The sequence below is a fragment of the Seriola dumerili genome, unplaced genomic scaffold (assembly GCF_002260705.1).
Source record: "Seriola dumerili isolate Sdu_G_001 unplaced genomic scaffold, Sdu_1.0 BDQW01000036.1, whole genome shotgun sequence".
Classification (NCBI taxonomy): Eukaryota; Metazoa; Chordata; class Actinopteri; order Carangiformes; family Carangidae; genus Seriola; species Seriola dumerili.
In genome coordinates, this window is record NW_019174291.1 from 4253315 (window position 1) to 4268587 (window position 15273).

Below are 15273 nucleotides of genomic sequence, written 5' to 3' on the forward strand. Positions count from 1 at the left end.
AGCAGAGGGTGTCAGTAGAGTAGCTGGTCCTTCAATATGGCCCAGGACGCATTTGCGTTCACACTGCTAAAGGAATGTGGACACGTGTCCCAGACCACATCTGAATGATGTATCATTGAAGACGCATATTAATACCAGGTCTAAACAGGGCCAAAGTGATCGGATCTCAAATGCCTCCTCAATGCGTCTTGGGTGCCTTAAAACCTGTATTTAGAGCTGGCCATTTGATCGGATCACCCGAGACTGATGTTAATACCAGGTCTGAACAGGTCCAGAGACTGAATTGACATGATGATTGTGTCAATTCCACCCTGTCCTACAGACAGACAAACAGACAGACAGTTGACGGGTAACCTCCTCAGCTTCGTTTGTTTTGTCTGTCAACGGCGGCCGTCAGTCTCGGGTGGGCGGAGCAGGCATTCATTCACTCCTGTCTCATTATCTAATCAGAATCAATACGCTAAATAAAACCAAACTCCAGCTGACGTCAGAAACTCGGGGTGAGGTTCTAATGGCTCAGTGACCCCGACACCGGTAACAGTAGCAGCAGCAGGTCCTCTCCGTCTTTACAGACTACAAACACACCTGGAGCAGTGTTAGCGTGCTAGCTGCTAACACCAACAACCTCCCATTAACAAACCTTACAGGTGTAATAATACAAGCCATGGGGCAGCCCCAACTAAGGCATCTTCACCTCTATTTAACACAAAGAACCGACATGAATCACAGATACAACACAGTGTTATACAAGTCTGATGCTTTAAAAAGAGACAGGTTTAATTTAACCGCGCTAACTAGCTGAAGTTAGCTAACGTTATTTTGGATTCCTGCTAATGAATGGATCAGGTTATAGAAATTATTTTTGCTTTCACAAATGTTAAAAAGTCTACGAGACACTCCAGGATATAAGATAGTGTGCCGATATTACGGTTCTAATATTTCTGAGCAGCGTTTCCTCACAGTGGAATCACGACAGGGGAACTTTTTTCAGGGGGTACAGTATTTTGTCATAACACCGGCCCTGACGGTTTCCCCGTCCTGTCTTCTCTGGAGCCTCCAGGTTGGATTTTCACTTCCTCCGCTGTTGAATACATAAAAACTGTCTGCAAGTTACTTTAACCGCCCCGACAGAGTCCCGCCCAGCTAACAGAGTGTGGTCCCCAGGCTCCGCAGCTCACTCACCGGCCCTGGTGGTGTCCGTCAGGTCGTGGTTGGCGGCGCTCCGGGGGAACTCTTTCAGCTTCCTGCCGCTGAGGTTCAGACACCCGGTGGCCGAGGCTTCGTCCAGCGCCCGGTCAAGAGAACGGTTCCAGGGCGCCGGCCCCGCCGGTCCCAGTCCATTATTATTCCCGACTAAAACATTCCCAGTGCCGCCGCCTCCCACCGTGAAGCTGAGTCCGGTGTTGTCCGCAGACCCCAACAACACCGAGGCCGCCATTACACACTCCGGCTGTTAGCTCTCCGTGCTAACGGCTAACTCTCCCACCCTAAACACATAGTGGAGCATGCGCAGAGCGGCGCTCACAGAGGAGGCGACTGGACAACAGATGACGAGTTTTTACTAAGAAAACAGTCTACTGTTAGTACTGCATATAGTGCTTTTAGTACTGCCTAGAACTGCTAATACTGTATATGTACTATACTATATGGTATTATAAGTACTACTAATACTACATATACTACTATTAGCACTGTATATATATATATATATATATATGAAAAATGCGGGGTTACAATGAAGTCAATTGATGACATTAAAGCATAAAAAGCATCTAACCACTATGTTTTAATTTCAACAGGAAAAGTCCATATTCAAAATGTTATGTAGTCAAAGACAGTTCATTCACTTACCTGAAAAACAATGAAAAAATAACGAAGCTGCGAAACAAGCAGCAACAAAATCGAAGATCAAGAGAGAAAAGAAATAGGTTTTCTTATCCTGTAAGTTACGTGAACTTGAACACATCAACACATCCGACAGAAATACAAGATACATTAATAAATCAACAACTTAACATTAAAAAAAAATCATACAGGTTTTAAAAAAGTCACTGAAGAAGATCAAATTACTTGACAAAATAATCTCTTCTTTTGCAAGATGGAGTTTTACAGTGACCTTAGAAATGTAAATGTTAATAATAAATAATAATAAATAAATCAATAAATAACTTGTAATGGGAAATCAATATTTATATATATAATAACATTTTGGCCTAGCTTTTATAACCTGACATCGCCCCAATGGACATATAAACTACATCTCCAAGAATTCACGGCGCTGTCGCATTTTGACGCATGCGCATCGCGGCTGAGTCCAGGGCCGGGTATCATGGCGACGTACGTGGACATTCTGAAGAGCGAGTTTCCTGAGATCGACTCGGAGCTTTTCGATTATATCACAGGTGAGACACCGCGGACAGAGCCGCCGTGTGGCCGCTGTCCCCGCACCGGTGAAGCGGTACAGACCGGCCTTTACTCTGCCTGTTAGCCGGGAGCCGCTTCTCTGTAGCACAGAGCTAATGAGCTATCCCGGCTAACCGGAGCCGGGACTCCTGGCAGCACGGCATGGGCTGGTTAGCTCCACCTAAACCCGGGTCAGTCTGAGACTTATATCCCAGTTTGACTTGACCAGACCCCGAATACTGACCCGCAGGAACTGGGGAGGGAAATATTCCAGTAAAGATAGTGAAGTTTAGAGAAGAAAAAATTAATGTTGTTGATTTTCTATAAAACTTAGTTGTTCTCATTGATAAATATAAAGTGTAGTATGTGTCACTGCAGCTGTCAGTCTGTGTCAGAGATGAACTACACACCAACACATGTTTCACTGAGTTTGGGTCATGTAATTAATCAGAATATGTCACGTCACGTAACGAACTTTAAGATCCAGACTCAACATGAGTGCAGTGCACATGTAAGCCTCCTTCTGTCACCTGTGAATCTAGTTTCAGCTCTGGATAAACATCTGTCAGTGTCGCTGTGCTCTGCTCAGTCACTGCTCAGACATGGACAGGAAACACTGCTGTGTCTGGTGATGGACTCACACTGAGGACACGTTGACATGAAGGTGGCTTCACTCAGATATGAGTAGAGTTTCTGACACTGAAAAAGAAGACTTCCTGTTCTCTCAGTCTGTTTTACAGTGAACAGTCAGACATCAGTCTCATCACAGAGTGAATTGTGCTGCTGCTTCATAAACCTGACAGACCACTCCTGGCAGGACCAGAGGTTGGGACTCTCATTTATTAGCTCACATGCCACTTTTTATAAGTTAAACACACTGATCATTACTGTGGTTGGTTGTGTGATGCTCAGGGGTGGAAAACCGTTTTAACAGAATCTCCTCTTCACCTGAGATGAACTGAGATGACAGATGGAGGTTGAGGTAATATATTTATTATAGTGACTTCAGCCACTTCAGACTTGTGTTGAAATGTTTCAGGTTTTTCAGGTGTTAAATGAGCCTCAGCTTCATGTAGAGAGGAGCAACTCTGACAGTGATCACAGTGTCAGTATCTGTCTATAAATTAGTTTATCATTCTGCATTTCTAAAATCTCCAGATATGAATATCAGTGTCATTTATAGTCTGGTGTCCTCTCTTTGATGTACCGAGGTAGAACAAGAACCACTATGTTAGAGAACCATGTTTACACAGGAACTTTAAGGATCTGAAATTAAATCTAAACTAATTATAGTTTGGTTAGTGTACTATCATACACTAATGAAACACATAATGAAGAATCTCATAAGAATCTTTGTGTCTTCATTAACTTAGAATGAGCTCTTCATATCTACACAGAGAGCAGGTCTTCCTCCATTGAGCCGCCATGTTTCTACAGTAGCCCAGAACTGACAAACCAAACTCTGCCTCTAGAGAGGACCTTTCACGTTTTTTTGTTAGCTAGCTAGTTAGATAGCTGAAACCAATAGTCAACTGATCAATTAGCTGATAGATATAACAATGAGAATAATCATAAGTCACAGAGTTCATGTCCAGAAACATCCTGCACATCTGTTTCCTTTGCAGACTGCTAAATAATAGAGTAGAAGCAGATGGAGTCAGGTGATGGAGTCAGGGGATGGAGTCAGGTGAGTGAGGCAGGTGATGGAGGTGAAACAGGCGAGACACGAGGCCAGTGTGTTAATGTGTCTCATGAAGTGTGTCTGTGTGTCTCAGGTGTCCTGGAGAGCGGTGGCGCAGACTTCGAGGATGGAGAGGAAGTTTTTGATGCCATCGGTGGTGTCCTGCAGGAAGTGTCTGCTGACAGTAAAAATGCGGACGACGTCAGAGATATCTGTCTCCAGATGTTCAACACCCTCAAACTGTAAGAAAGGACAAATGAGAGGCAGCAGAGACTCACTCCCACAGAAACAGAGCTGAGGGAGCAGAGTCTTTAAAAGATGTTTTAACCAAAATCTGTCTGTCAGTGTCAAGATCTCACATCCTGTAAAGGAGGAGGCTGAGAACAGTTTGTCCACCTGAGCTGCACAAATCAGCTGATTATCTTATGAATATGAATAGGATTGATTTAGTCATATTTTATACAAAGATGATGTCTCAGCTTTTCAGGTGTGGGACTTTAATCTTGTGAACTTTTAGACTGGTAATCAAAAAAAAAGAAGACACTTCCTGACTTAAAGACAAAAGGATCAATGAAGTAACTGAAGAGAATATTAACCTGTCTGATCAATATGCTCTCAATAATCATACATGTTGAGACAGTGATGTTTCTCCTCTGTGTTTATCAGGTCAATTACAGGAAGTTTTGTTTGTGTCCCACAGTAATATTTGTGTCTGTTGGTGAACATGTTTCTGTTTTTATTCATCATCATCACTTCAACATCTGTAATAACATCTGTCCTTCATGTTTGCTAGGAACAACCATCATGGCTCTCAGAAGCAGATGTTGTTGGACGCTCCTGTTCAACTCTCTCAGATCTCTGCAGACACTGGTGAAAACACATTATACTTCAGTCTAATGATCAAATAGACCACATGTATTTCTATATGTATTGTGTATGTATATATATATGTGTTTACAACTGCTCTTCTACTGCCAATTACAGTCTGAACCTGTGATGAACCTGTGTTTGTTTGTCTTCAGGGTCAGCAGCGAAAGATGTTCAGGGTATCTGGATGATGAAACGTCCTCAGAACACAGTGAGTCTTAAACCTCTCGATCTGTCACTCTTACACCGTCACTCTGCCTCTTTCACTCTGTCACTCTCACTCTGTCACTTTCACTATATCACTCTCATTCTGTCACTCTGTCACACTCACTCTGTCACTTACTCTGTAACCCTCACACTCACTCTGTCACTCTCACTCTGTCACACTCACTATATCACTCTCATTCCGTCACTCTCTCTCTGTCACTTTCACTATATCACTCTCATTCTGTTACTCTGTCACACTCACTCTGTCACTCTCACTCTGTCACACTCACTATATCACTCTCATTCCGTCACTCTCTCTCTGTCACTTTCACTATATCACTCTCATTCTGTTACTCTGTCACACTCACTCTGTCACACTCACTCTGTCACACTCACACTCACTCTGTCACTCACTCTGTCACAATCACACTCGCTCTGTCACTCTCACTCTGTCACACTCACACTCACTCTGTCACTCACTCTGTCACACTCACACTCACTTTGTCACTCTCACTCTGTCACAATCACACTCGCTCTGTCACTGTCACTCTGTCACACTCACACTCACTCTCACTCTCACTCTGTCACAATCACACTCGCTCTGTCACTCTCACTCTGTCACACTCACACTCACTCTGTCACTCTCACTCTGTCACAATCACACTCACTCTGTCACTCTCACTCTGTCAACTCACACTCACTCTGTCACTCTCACTCTGTCACAATCACACTCACTCTGTCACTCACTCTGTCACACTCACTCTGTCACTCTCACTCTTACTGTCACTCTCACTCCGTCACTCTTACTCTTTCTCTCTGTTACACTCACTGTCACACTCACCCTGTCACTTTCACTCTGTCACTGTCATTCTCTCACTCTGTCACTGTCATTCTCAATGTGTCATTTTCACTCTGACTCTTTTACTCTCTCATTCTGTCACTCTCACTCTATCACTCTCACTCTGTCACACTCACTCCGTCACTCTTACTCTCTCACTCTGTCACCCTGTCTCTCTCATTTTGTCAATCTCACGCTCACTCTGTCACTCTCAGTCTGTCAGTCTCACTCTGTCACTCCCATGCTATCACTCTTACTCTGTCACTCTGTCTCTGTCACTCTCACTCCCTCACTCTGCCTCTGACACTCTGTCACTGTCATTGTGCTGTGAACGAATCACTTGCTGTCTCTGTTCCTTCAGACGGTGGATGCCAAGAAACTGGAGAAGGCCGAGGCGAAGCTGAAGGCTAAACACGAACGCAGGAACGAGAAGGACTCCCAGAAAGCCTCCACCCCACTGTCAGTGCAAGCCTGTCCACACCTGTTCTCCCCTTTTCTCACTTGTTCTCATCTGTTCACACCTGTCCTCATCTGTTTACACCTGTCCTCAGCTGTTCACACCTGTCCTCAGCTGTTTACACCTGTTCACATCTGTCCTCAGCTGTTCACATCTGTCCTCAGCTGTTCACACCTGTTCACATCTGTTTACACCTTTTCACATCTGTCCTCAGCTGTTCACACCTGTCCTCAGCTGTTCACACCTGTCTTCAGCTGTTCACACCTGTCTTCAGCTGTTCACACCTGTTCACATCTGTTCACACCTGTTTACACCTGTCCTCAGCTGTTTACACCTGTCCTCAGCTGTTCACACCTGTTCACATCTGTTCACACCTGTCCTCAGCTGTTCACACCTGTTCACACCTGTCCTCAGCTGTTCACACCTGTTCACATCTGTCCTCAGCTGTTCAGACCTGTCCACACCTGTTCACACCTGTCCTCAGCTGTTCACATCTGTTCACACCTGTCCTCAGCTGTTCACACCTGTCCTCACTTGTCCACAACTGTCCACACCTATCCACAACAATCCCTTACCTGTTTTCACCTGTTCCCACCCATTCACACCTGTCCATATCTGTCCTCACCTGTACTCACCTCTTCCTCTGTTGTCCCTCACAGAGTCCTTGAGGAGGCATCTGCCAGTCAGGCCAGCAGTAAGAAGGACAACCGAGTCGACCAATCAGGGAAGAACCGCAGCTATGACATTCGCATCGAGAACTTTGACGTTTCATTTGGAGAAAGGTGATTGGAGGGAGGAGGGGCAAACTGAGATACTTCATCAGAATAAAAGAATTTGTTTGTTGTTCCCAGTTCAGGACAGGTGAATAGAGGTGAGTACAGGTGTAGACAGATTGCTGTAGCAGCACACAGGGAGCGTTACAGCTTATTGATCTTACAAGGAACAGGATGATTGATTTGTTGTTTGGGACACCACTGATCTGTTCATTCATCAATAATGACCATGTTTGAAAAGGGAATCGTGACTCTGGTCAACAACCAGTTTAAACAGTTTGTTAAATGAGTCGATTGGGAGCTGAGAGGTCACAGGTCCGGTCCCTGGATCGTCAGGACTTCCAGCCTGTGGTTGTTCTGTTCTGAGAAACAATCCACAGCCGGTTCATACAAGACTCGCCTGGTGAACAGGTTTTTCTACTTACACTCATGTTTTTCATCATCTTAGCATGATTCACTTAATGTCATCAGGTTGTCATGTGACCCAACTGAAACTCTTGACAGAATAAGAGTGATGATTGGTGAGTCATGACATTTCAGACTGGAGTTCACTCTACAGTGTTCCTGCTTCAGACTGTTCACCATGTATCTGTTTATTTCAGAGGAATAATCTTCAACAAACATGTTGGGCAGAAATACTCTGATGGTAAAATGTGATTATTGTGATTACTTCCATCTTGAATATATGTCTATCTCCAGGTGTCTGCTGCAGGGGGCGGAGCTCTCTCTGGCGTCGGGTCGGCGGTACGGTCTGATTGGTCGTAATGGTCTAGGGAAGACGACGCTGCTGAAGATGTTGGCAAGTCGAAACCTCCGTGTCCCGGCTCACATCTCCATCCTCCACGTGGAGCAGGAAGTGGCGGGAGACGAAACAGCGGCGCTGCAGAGCGTCCTGCAGAGCGACACTCTGAGGGAGGACCTTCTGGACGAGGAGAAGAGGCTGAACGCTCGCATTGCCAACGGAACGTAAGTAATGTTGGAGGAGCAGCAGATAGATTTAGTCCTGAGACCAAACCCAAAATGGTTTTACTCATTTTTAGCAATCACAGTCTATAATTGAGTGAAACTGAGGGAACACTGTCTTCAATACAGGATTTAAGGACGATTCTAGTTTATTCCTCTGTTCTTATTCAGTCCTTTACTCCATCATTGATTATAACCAGTAAAACAGAGTCGCTTTAAAAACCAGAGATTCAGCGACGCTCTTCAGCAGACACAGGACAGGACGTCTCCAGCAGCTGGGAGCTGAGCTGTCTAACATTTCCTCAGCTTGTTTCTCTGATAACTTCAGATCCAGACGTCCGACGACTAAAATCCTTCATCTGGTTCAAATTAGGGCTGGGACGATTATCTGACGTAATCGACGTTGTCGATTATAAAAATTATTCGACGTGGAATTTTAGTGTCGACGCGTCGTGTAAAACCACACAGGGTAAATGTTCTTAGAACAAAACCGGAACTTTCTAATGGGACCATTTATATCCATCTTCTTTGGTTTACCCAGATACAAGCGCAGTGCAAGGGCTGGGACAACACAGTGACGTAATTGAAGTCATTGACTACGTGAATGATTGTGTCTGTGTAATCTATTTGAACAAGATGGCGGCGTCTACCAGCAGTACGGCGGAGCGTGTGGAGCAACACGTGGCAAAAAAGGCTCGCACACTACTCGCAAATTACTGTTGGGTTAATAAAAAAAATAATCGTTAGATTAGTCGAATAATCGAAAAAATAATCGCTAGATTAATCGTTTAAAGAATAATCGTTTGGGACAGCCCTAGTTCAAATATAGAGCTGAAAACCACCAAAACTAGAACCTTAAAACTAGATAAAAGTCAATGTTGAGCTTCTGTCATACAAACACACTGACACATGATCATAGAGGATATGATGTCATTGACACTCGACCAATGAAATGGAGCGTTGCCAGGATTAAAATCACAGATTTCTGTAGTTTGTTGTTTTTAGACATTTTAATGTGGAAAAGTTACAGATTATAACTTAAATATCAGAGAGATCACTGACGAGCATGCGGAAAGTGAACTTTACATGTGGACAAAGACACCCAGCAGGTGGAGTTTTTGTCAGTCAGACTGTGACTCTGCTGTACTCTTGTTTTATTTCAGTGCTGACGGGCTGGAGAGTGTTCGACTGTCAGAGATCTACGGCAAGCTGGAGGAGATCGAAGCCGACAAAGCTCCCGCCCGGTAACTATGGCGACCACACAGCCACACTGTTTACATCCACATCAGCACAGTGAAGAGTGAGGCTGAACAACAGAACAGATCCATCCATGTGTCCAGGTCCAGGTTCTAATAATGAAATGAGAACATTATTTCAGTTGACCGGTGGAAGACTAACAGTGGTGGAACTGACTGTGTGAAGGTTAACTGACAGAGACACAGGTCACATCACCTTCCTGTTGATTTGTGGTCCGCTGTAGAACATACCACTTCCTGTACACAGTCAGTGTGAAGTCTGGTTCTAGACCCTGTGGGGACCCTTTGACAGGCAGCTGGGGTCAACTGATCTTAGTCCAGTCCAGATGTTAAATCACAGACCTGCTACAGTCTGGTACAACAGCTGGCCATGAACTGGTTTTGACTGACTGGCTGTCTCATCCAATCAGAGCCTCCGTCATCCTGGCTGGTCTTGGATTCTCTCCCAGAATGCAACAGCAGGCCACAAAGTGAGTCACCTGTCTCGAACACAAACGCACATTTTCATGTCATTTTAAACGACTAGACAACAGCATGTTTGTGTGTGTGCAGGGAGTTTTCAGGAGGATGGAGGATGAGACTGGCGTTGGCCAGAGCACTGTTCGCTCGGTGAGTCCTGATCTTCACATCTGAACAGTGATCAGTAATGGTATTCACACAACTGTCTCACTGACTGTGCTTGGTTTTCAGGCCGGACCTGCTGCTGCTGGACGGTAAGTAACTTCACTTCACCACATGTTGAAGTGTCCTTGGGCAAGATACTGAACCCCACATTGCCCCTGATGGCTGTTCCATCAGTGTGTGACTGTGTGTATGAGTGTGATGTATGAATGTGTGTGTGAATGGGTGAATGTGGCAAGTACTGTAAAGTGCTTTGAGTGGTCAGTAAGACTAGAGAAGCGCTGTATAAGTGCAAATCCATTTACCATAGAAAGATACTTTATTTATCTCCTATGGAATTCATGTGTAGTAGTGTAATGTAGTAAGAGGAGTACAAATTCAACTAGCAGTTGGATTAGTATTAAGAGTACTAGAAGTGGTAGTGTAGAAGTATTACAAACAGTATGAGTATCATTAGTAGGAGTAGTGTTAACAGTGTGTATGTGAGAAATAGTATATGAGTAGTAGTAGTCAGATCATAAGGAGAAGGAGAACAAGTATTAAGAGTAGGATTTACAGTGTTGTAGTATTAGTATAGGTATAAGTAGTATTAATAGGAGTACTAATAGGAGTTGCAGTAATAGTATAGCAGCAGGAGCAGTATTGGTTGTTGTATTGTGATGGTAGTTGTTGGAGTAGCAGTACTGTTGTAGTAGTCTGTATTCCTGCTGTGATTTTGTTTCAGAGCCGACCAACATGTTGGATGTCAGAGCCATCCTGTGGTTAGAGAACTACCTGCAGGTCTGAACTATGACTCACTTTGACATTAGCATTCCTCACTGGAAACACTGGCAACTGTTAGCCACAAGCTAACAAGTGGCAAATACTAAAGTCCTGTACCTCCTCCCATAGACATGGCAGTCCACCATCTTGGTCGTCTCTCACGACAGAAACTTCCTGAATGCTGTGGTAACAGACATCATCCACCTGCACTCCCAGAGCCTCGACAGTTACCGCGGCGACTACGAAAACTTTATTAAAACCAAAGAAGACAGACTGAAGAACCAGCAGAGAGAGTATGATGCCCAGCTGCAGTACAGACAACACATACAGGTACTACTGCTGCAGTACAGACAACACATACAGGTACTACTGCTGCAGTACAGACAACACGTACAGGTACTGCTGCTGCAGTACAGACAACACGTACAGGTACTACTGCTGCAGTACAGACAACACGTACAGGTACTACTGCTTGCAGCTACAAAGACAACACGTACAGGTACTACTGCTGCAGTACAGACAACACGTACAGGTACTACTGCTGCAGTACAGACAACACGTACAGGTACTACTGCTGCAGTACAGACAACACATACAGGTACAGCTGCAGTACAGACAACACATACAGGTACTACTACTTTGTCAGTTTTCTGATTGGTAGATACAGTGGATGGAGGTCACATCATGATGTTGTTTTCCCATGATGCACTGCTTGTGTTTCAGGTGTTCATCGACAGGTTTCGGTACAACGCCAACAGAGCAGCTCAGGTCCAGAGCAAACTGAAGCTGCTGGAGAGACTGTGAGTCCTGGTGCAGATATGTGATACCAGCTGTCTCTGACTGTGACACTGTGTCTGATTGTTACCTGTTGTCTCCTCCTGCAGACCTGAGCTGAAGCCCATTGAAAAAGAGACTGAGGTCACTTTAAGGTAAGAGGACAGACCTCCATCATCACTCGTCTGGTTCAGACAGAGGGTGAATCACAGTAACCGGGTGACCCTCTGATCAACATTAGGTCACATGACTAACTAACCAAGCGGGGGAAACTGTCTGTGCAGATGTGACGTTTTCTGACAGGAGTCTGGGGACAGCAGGGAGCAGCTCAACACCATCTCTGAGCAGCTGGATGTCCCTGTGACCGCAGCTGGTTCACATGTCCTTTTCCATGGTGATGGGTTGATTGACATATTGTGTTTTCCTGCAGGTTTCCAGATAACTTTGAGAAGTTGTCTCCTCCCATCCTGCAGTTAGATGAGGTGGAGTTCTACTACTCTCCAGACCAGCGGCTCTTCTCTGGGCTCAACTTGTCAGCCGATCTCGACTCTCGCATCTGCATCGTACGTGTCACCGTGAACCATAAAATCCACCAATCACTGACTGTACAGCTGTCAGTCGGAGCTGTTTAGTGCCTTAATACTAGTAAAATCTTTTAATGACCTCGACTCTTGAAAACTCGTTGTCAGGATGGTTTTAATTTTCAACTAATCACACTGATCAATAACAGTCAGTTTATTCGTACTTTTTCCTGTCAGGTTGGTGAAAACGGTGCCGGTAAAACCACTGTCCTCAAACTGCTGATGGGCGAGTTGACGCCAATCAACGGAGTCAGACAAAGTCACAGGTGAGATCACCTAACAACCAATCAGAGCACAGGAAGAACCAGAGTCTGGTTACCTGTGTCAGACTGTTTGTAGGGAACATGTCATAGGTCACTGTCACTGTTCATATGATCCTCGTAGGAAACGGTCGTATTCCATTTACAGGGACAGGGAGCTGTTAATAAACCTACTGTTTATTAAACAACATTCTGTTTTCAGGGAACTATTTTTAATGAAATATTCAGAGGGAACGTTTACATTACTGTTAATAGGTTTAATTTATAGGGATGTTTACCATTCAGGGAACCTTTTAATGTTTGCTTATGGAGCTGTTAGTGACAGTTTCGTAAAAACAGTGTGAACTTTTTCTGTGGAATTAACACACTGCTAATAGGGAACAGATTGTGTATTGTATTGGGAACCCTTTAGAAATAGTTTACAGGGAATAGTTAATGTAGTAATTGTAGGGCACCTATGATAAACCATTAATAGGGAACTATTTTTAAAGAAATGTTTGTGCCATTACAGGAAGCGTTCTTATGGAACGGTTCACAGGTAACAGTTTACAAGGAACGGTTTTTATAGCAGCCATTAACCAGACATCATGTCCCATCAGGAATTTGAAGATCGGTTACTTCAGTCAGCATCATGTAGATCAGCTGGACCTGAATGTCTGCTCTGTGGAGCTGCTGCTCAACAGGTTCCCTGGTAACTATGGCAAATACAACACCCACTAACTACAACAGTAACTAACTGCACCCAGGTGCTAAGCTGTGATCGGCTGTTGTCTGTGCACTGCAGGTCGGACAGAGGAGGAGTACCGCCACCAGCTTGGAGGTTACGGTATCACTGGAGAGCTGGCCACGAGGCCAGTGGCCAGTCTGTCAGGAGGACAGAAGAGCAGGGTCGCCTTCGCACAGATGACCATGCCATGGTAACAGAGAGCTCAGGGATCGCCTGTTAGTGTGTGTGATGATGATGATGATGATGATGATGATGATGATGATGATGATAATGTTGTCTCTTTGTCCTTCAGTCCAAACTTTTACATCCTGGACGAGCCGACCAACCACCTGGATATGGAGACCATCGAGGCTCTGGCTAAAGCTCTCAACAAGTTCAGAGTGAGTGTGTGTGGTTAATTTGTGGAGCCTTCTCTGCCTCACGCCGACCGCTGATTTCAGATGTGTTGTCATGGTAACGTTACCAGATATCAGATTTACCCTCACTTCCTTTTATCAGATGGTTCAGTATCATGATTCTTTGTGTTAAAGAGGAGAACAACAGAGTGTTCACTGATCAACAACAGACACCCCCCTCCCCCGGAGCACAACACAGTTTCCCCCTGAAGTTTGATTCACACAGTCACAGATCAGATGTTTGTCCTGTCTTCAGCTCAGCTCTGGTTTGTGTTCAGCTCCCTGACACACACCATCAGCTGTTTGTGTTCAGACAGGCTCAGGTGTGTTTCACCTGCAGAGAGTGGGTGTAACTTAGTCAGTTCATGTTTGAGCTTGTTTATGAATGTACTTCATGAACGATCAGAGATGAAGAGAGACTGAGGATCAACACTGTGATTTGACAGTGATCTGTGTGTTCACCTTGACGACTGTCATCAGGTGAGGTGAACACGTGAAACTACAATCAACTGTTTAAACAACAAACTCTTCTTCTATTTCCACATTCAACTATTGTACTTTGCTCTTCATGTTGTTTCAATGGACAAGTGTTTCTCAGGTATGTGATGTCATGTGTTTCAGGGTGGCGTCATCCTGGTGTCTCACGACGAGCGTCTGATCCGGTTGGTGTGTAAGGAGCTGTGGGTGTGTGAAAGCGGGAAAGTTCAACGCATCGATGGTGGCTTCGACGAGTACAGAGACATCCTGCACGATCAGTTCAGGAAGGAGGGTTACCTGTGAGGCTCTGCTCACACTGACCACTAGTAACATAAGTCCCGCCCCCTCCATAATAACACCTGTCACAACAGCCAATCAGCTGTCAGAGCTGATAGGAGGACGTTTTCTCATCTCTTACTGCAGGTGATGGTCTGCTGCGAGCTGATTGGTTGTTTTTATTCACCTGATGAGGTCACAGTGAACTCTGGAGGAGGAGTTGTCGTCAGAGACCATCTGGAGATTATTTAAAGTCAAACATGCGTCTGTTGTCATTTTGTTGTCACATCACACCTGGTTTAGTTTTGGATGAACTCAGCAGAGGTTTGAAGTTTTATCAGTTTTAAAGGACCTGACATCAAACATTATATTTACATTCAGAGACAAACACAATAAAAAACCATCAGATCATGTGTTCAGCCTCTTCTTCACTCACTGTTTTATTTATCTTCATGTTGCACAGGTGACGGACTCCAACGACTCTGACTCAACATCTTTACCAACTAAAGATTAACAATAATTATTAAAAAACAATAAATCAGTCTTTAATTTTCCCTTTTTAAAAGATCAAGTATGAATCAAAATAAAGCTGTTAAACACCAGATGCTGTAACGTCCTGTGAAGATAATCAAGGACTCAAACTCAAACTTGGACTTGACTTTAGACTCACTGTGATTTGGACCTTCAGGACTTTAGACCTCGTACGGAAACATTTTTATTCTTCTCCTGAAACTCAGATCCATCAAACTCTGAATTTATCTCTTAACTCAGACGTGTTGTAAAAGGCTGGTTTTAACCAAGTCTGCAAATAATAATGGATGTAGCCTCTGTGACATAACCAACAGGTTTTTGAAGCGCAGTTAGCTTTTCTACTATCGCGATGTTGGCGGTGTCTGACTCCGCCCCTAACTCTCAGCTAATCCAAAAAAGTGGAGGGGCGTGTGTGCAGCTGAGG

At 44.5% G+C, this 15273-nt stretch overlaps 2 protein-coding genes across 4 annotated transcripts in view; one reads left to right on the forward strand and one right to left on the reverse strand.

The window, feature by feature from the left end:
* lrch3 (leucine rich repeats and calponin homology domain containing 3) overlaps positions 1 to 1458 on the reverse strand; it is a 29382-nt gene extending 27924 nt beyond the window's left edge. For all 3 annotated transcript variants that reach the window (XM_022738445.1, XM_022738446.1, XM_022738444.1), the window contains exon 1: positions 1183 to 1458. In XM_022738445.1, coding sequence (XP_022594166.1) covers positions 1183 to 1438 — 256 coding nt within the window. In that variant the 5' untranslated portion in view covers positions 1439 to 1458. The remainder of the gene's footprint in view (positions 1 to 1182) is intronic.
* An 860-nt stretch (positions 1459 to 2318) lies between these two features.
* On the forward strand, positions 2319 to 14721 carry abcf3 (ATP binding cassette subfamily F member 3). Its single transcript, XM_022738452.1, has 21 exons — positions 2319 to 2402; positions 4179 to 4326; positions 4878 to 4954; positions 5107 to 5162; positions 6358 to 6455; positions 7113 to 7235; positions 7926 to 8192; positions 9353 to 9433; positions 9856 to 9915; positions 9998 to 10054; positions 10136 to 10158; positions 10791 to 10846; positions 10958 to 11158; positions 11552 to 11628; positions 11713 to 11757; positions 12033 to 12165; positions 12361 to 12449; positions 13043 to 13134; positions 13228 to 13360; positions 13463 to 13550; positions 14187 to 14721. Exons 1-21 carry the CDS (start codon positions 2330 to 2332, stop codon positions 14343 to 14345), a joined length of 2136 nt encoding a protein of 711 aa, XP_022594173.1. The 5' UTR covers positions 2319 to 2329; the 3' UTR covers positions 14346 to 14721.
* Positions 14722 to 15273: the final 552 nt, after the last annotated feature.

Excerpts from the sequence above, each read along its gene's own strand:
- abcf3 (XM_022738452.1), top strand. The coding sequence starts at position 2,330 with ATGGCGACGTACGTGGACATTCTGAAGAGCGAGTTTCCTGAGATCGAC. Across the intron at positions 6,456-7,112 it reads CAGAAAGCCTCCACCCCACT|AGTCCTTGAGGAGGCATCTG; the intron begins GTCAGTGCAAGC and ends TGTCCCTCACAG. Across the intron at positions 13,551-14,186 it reads AAGCTCTCAACAAGTTCAGA|GGTGGCGTCATCCTGGTGTC; the intron begins GTGAGTGTGTGT and ends CATGTGTTTCAG.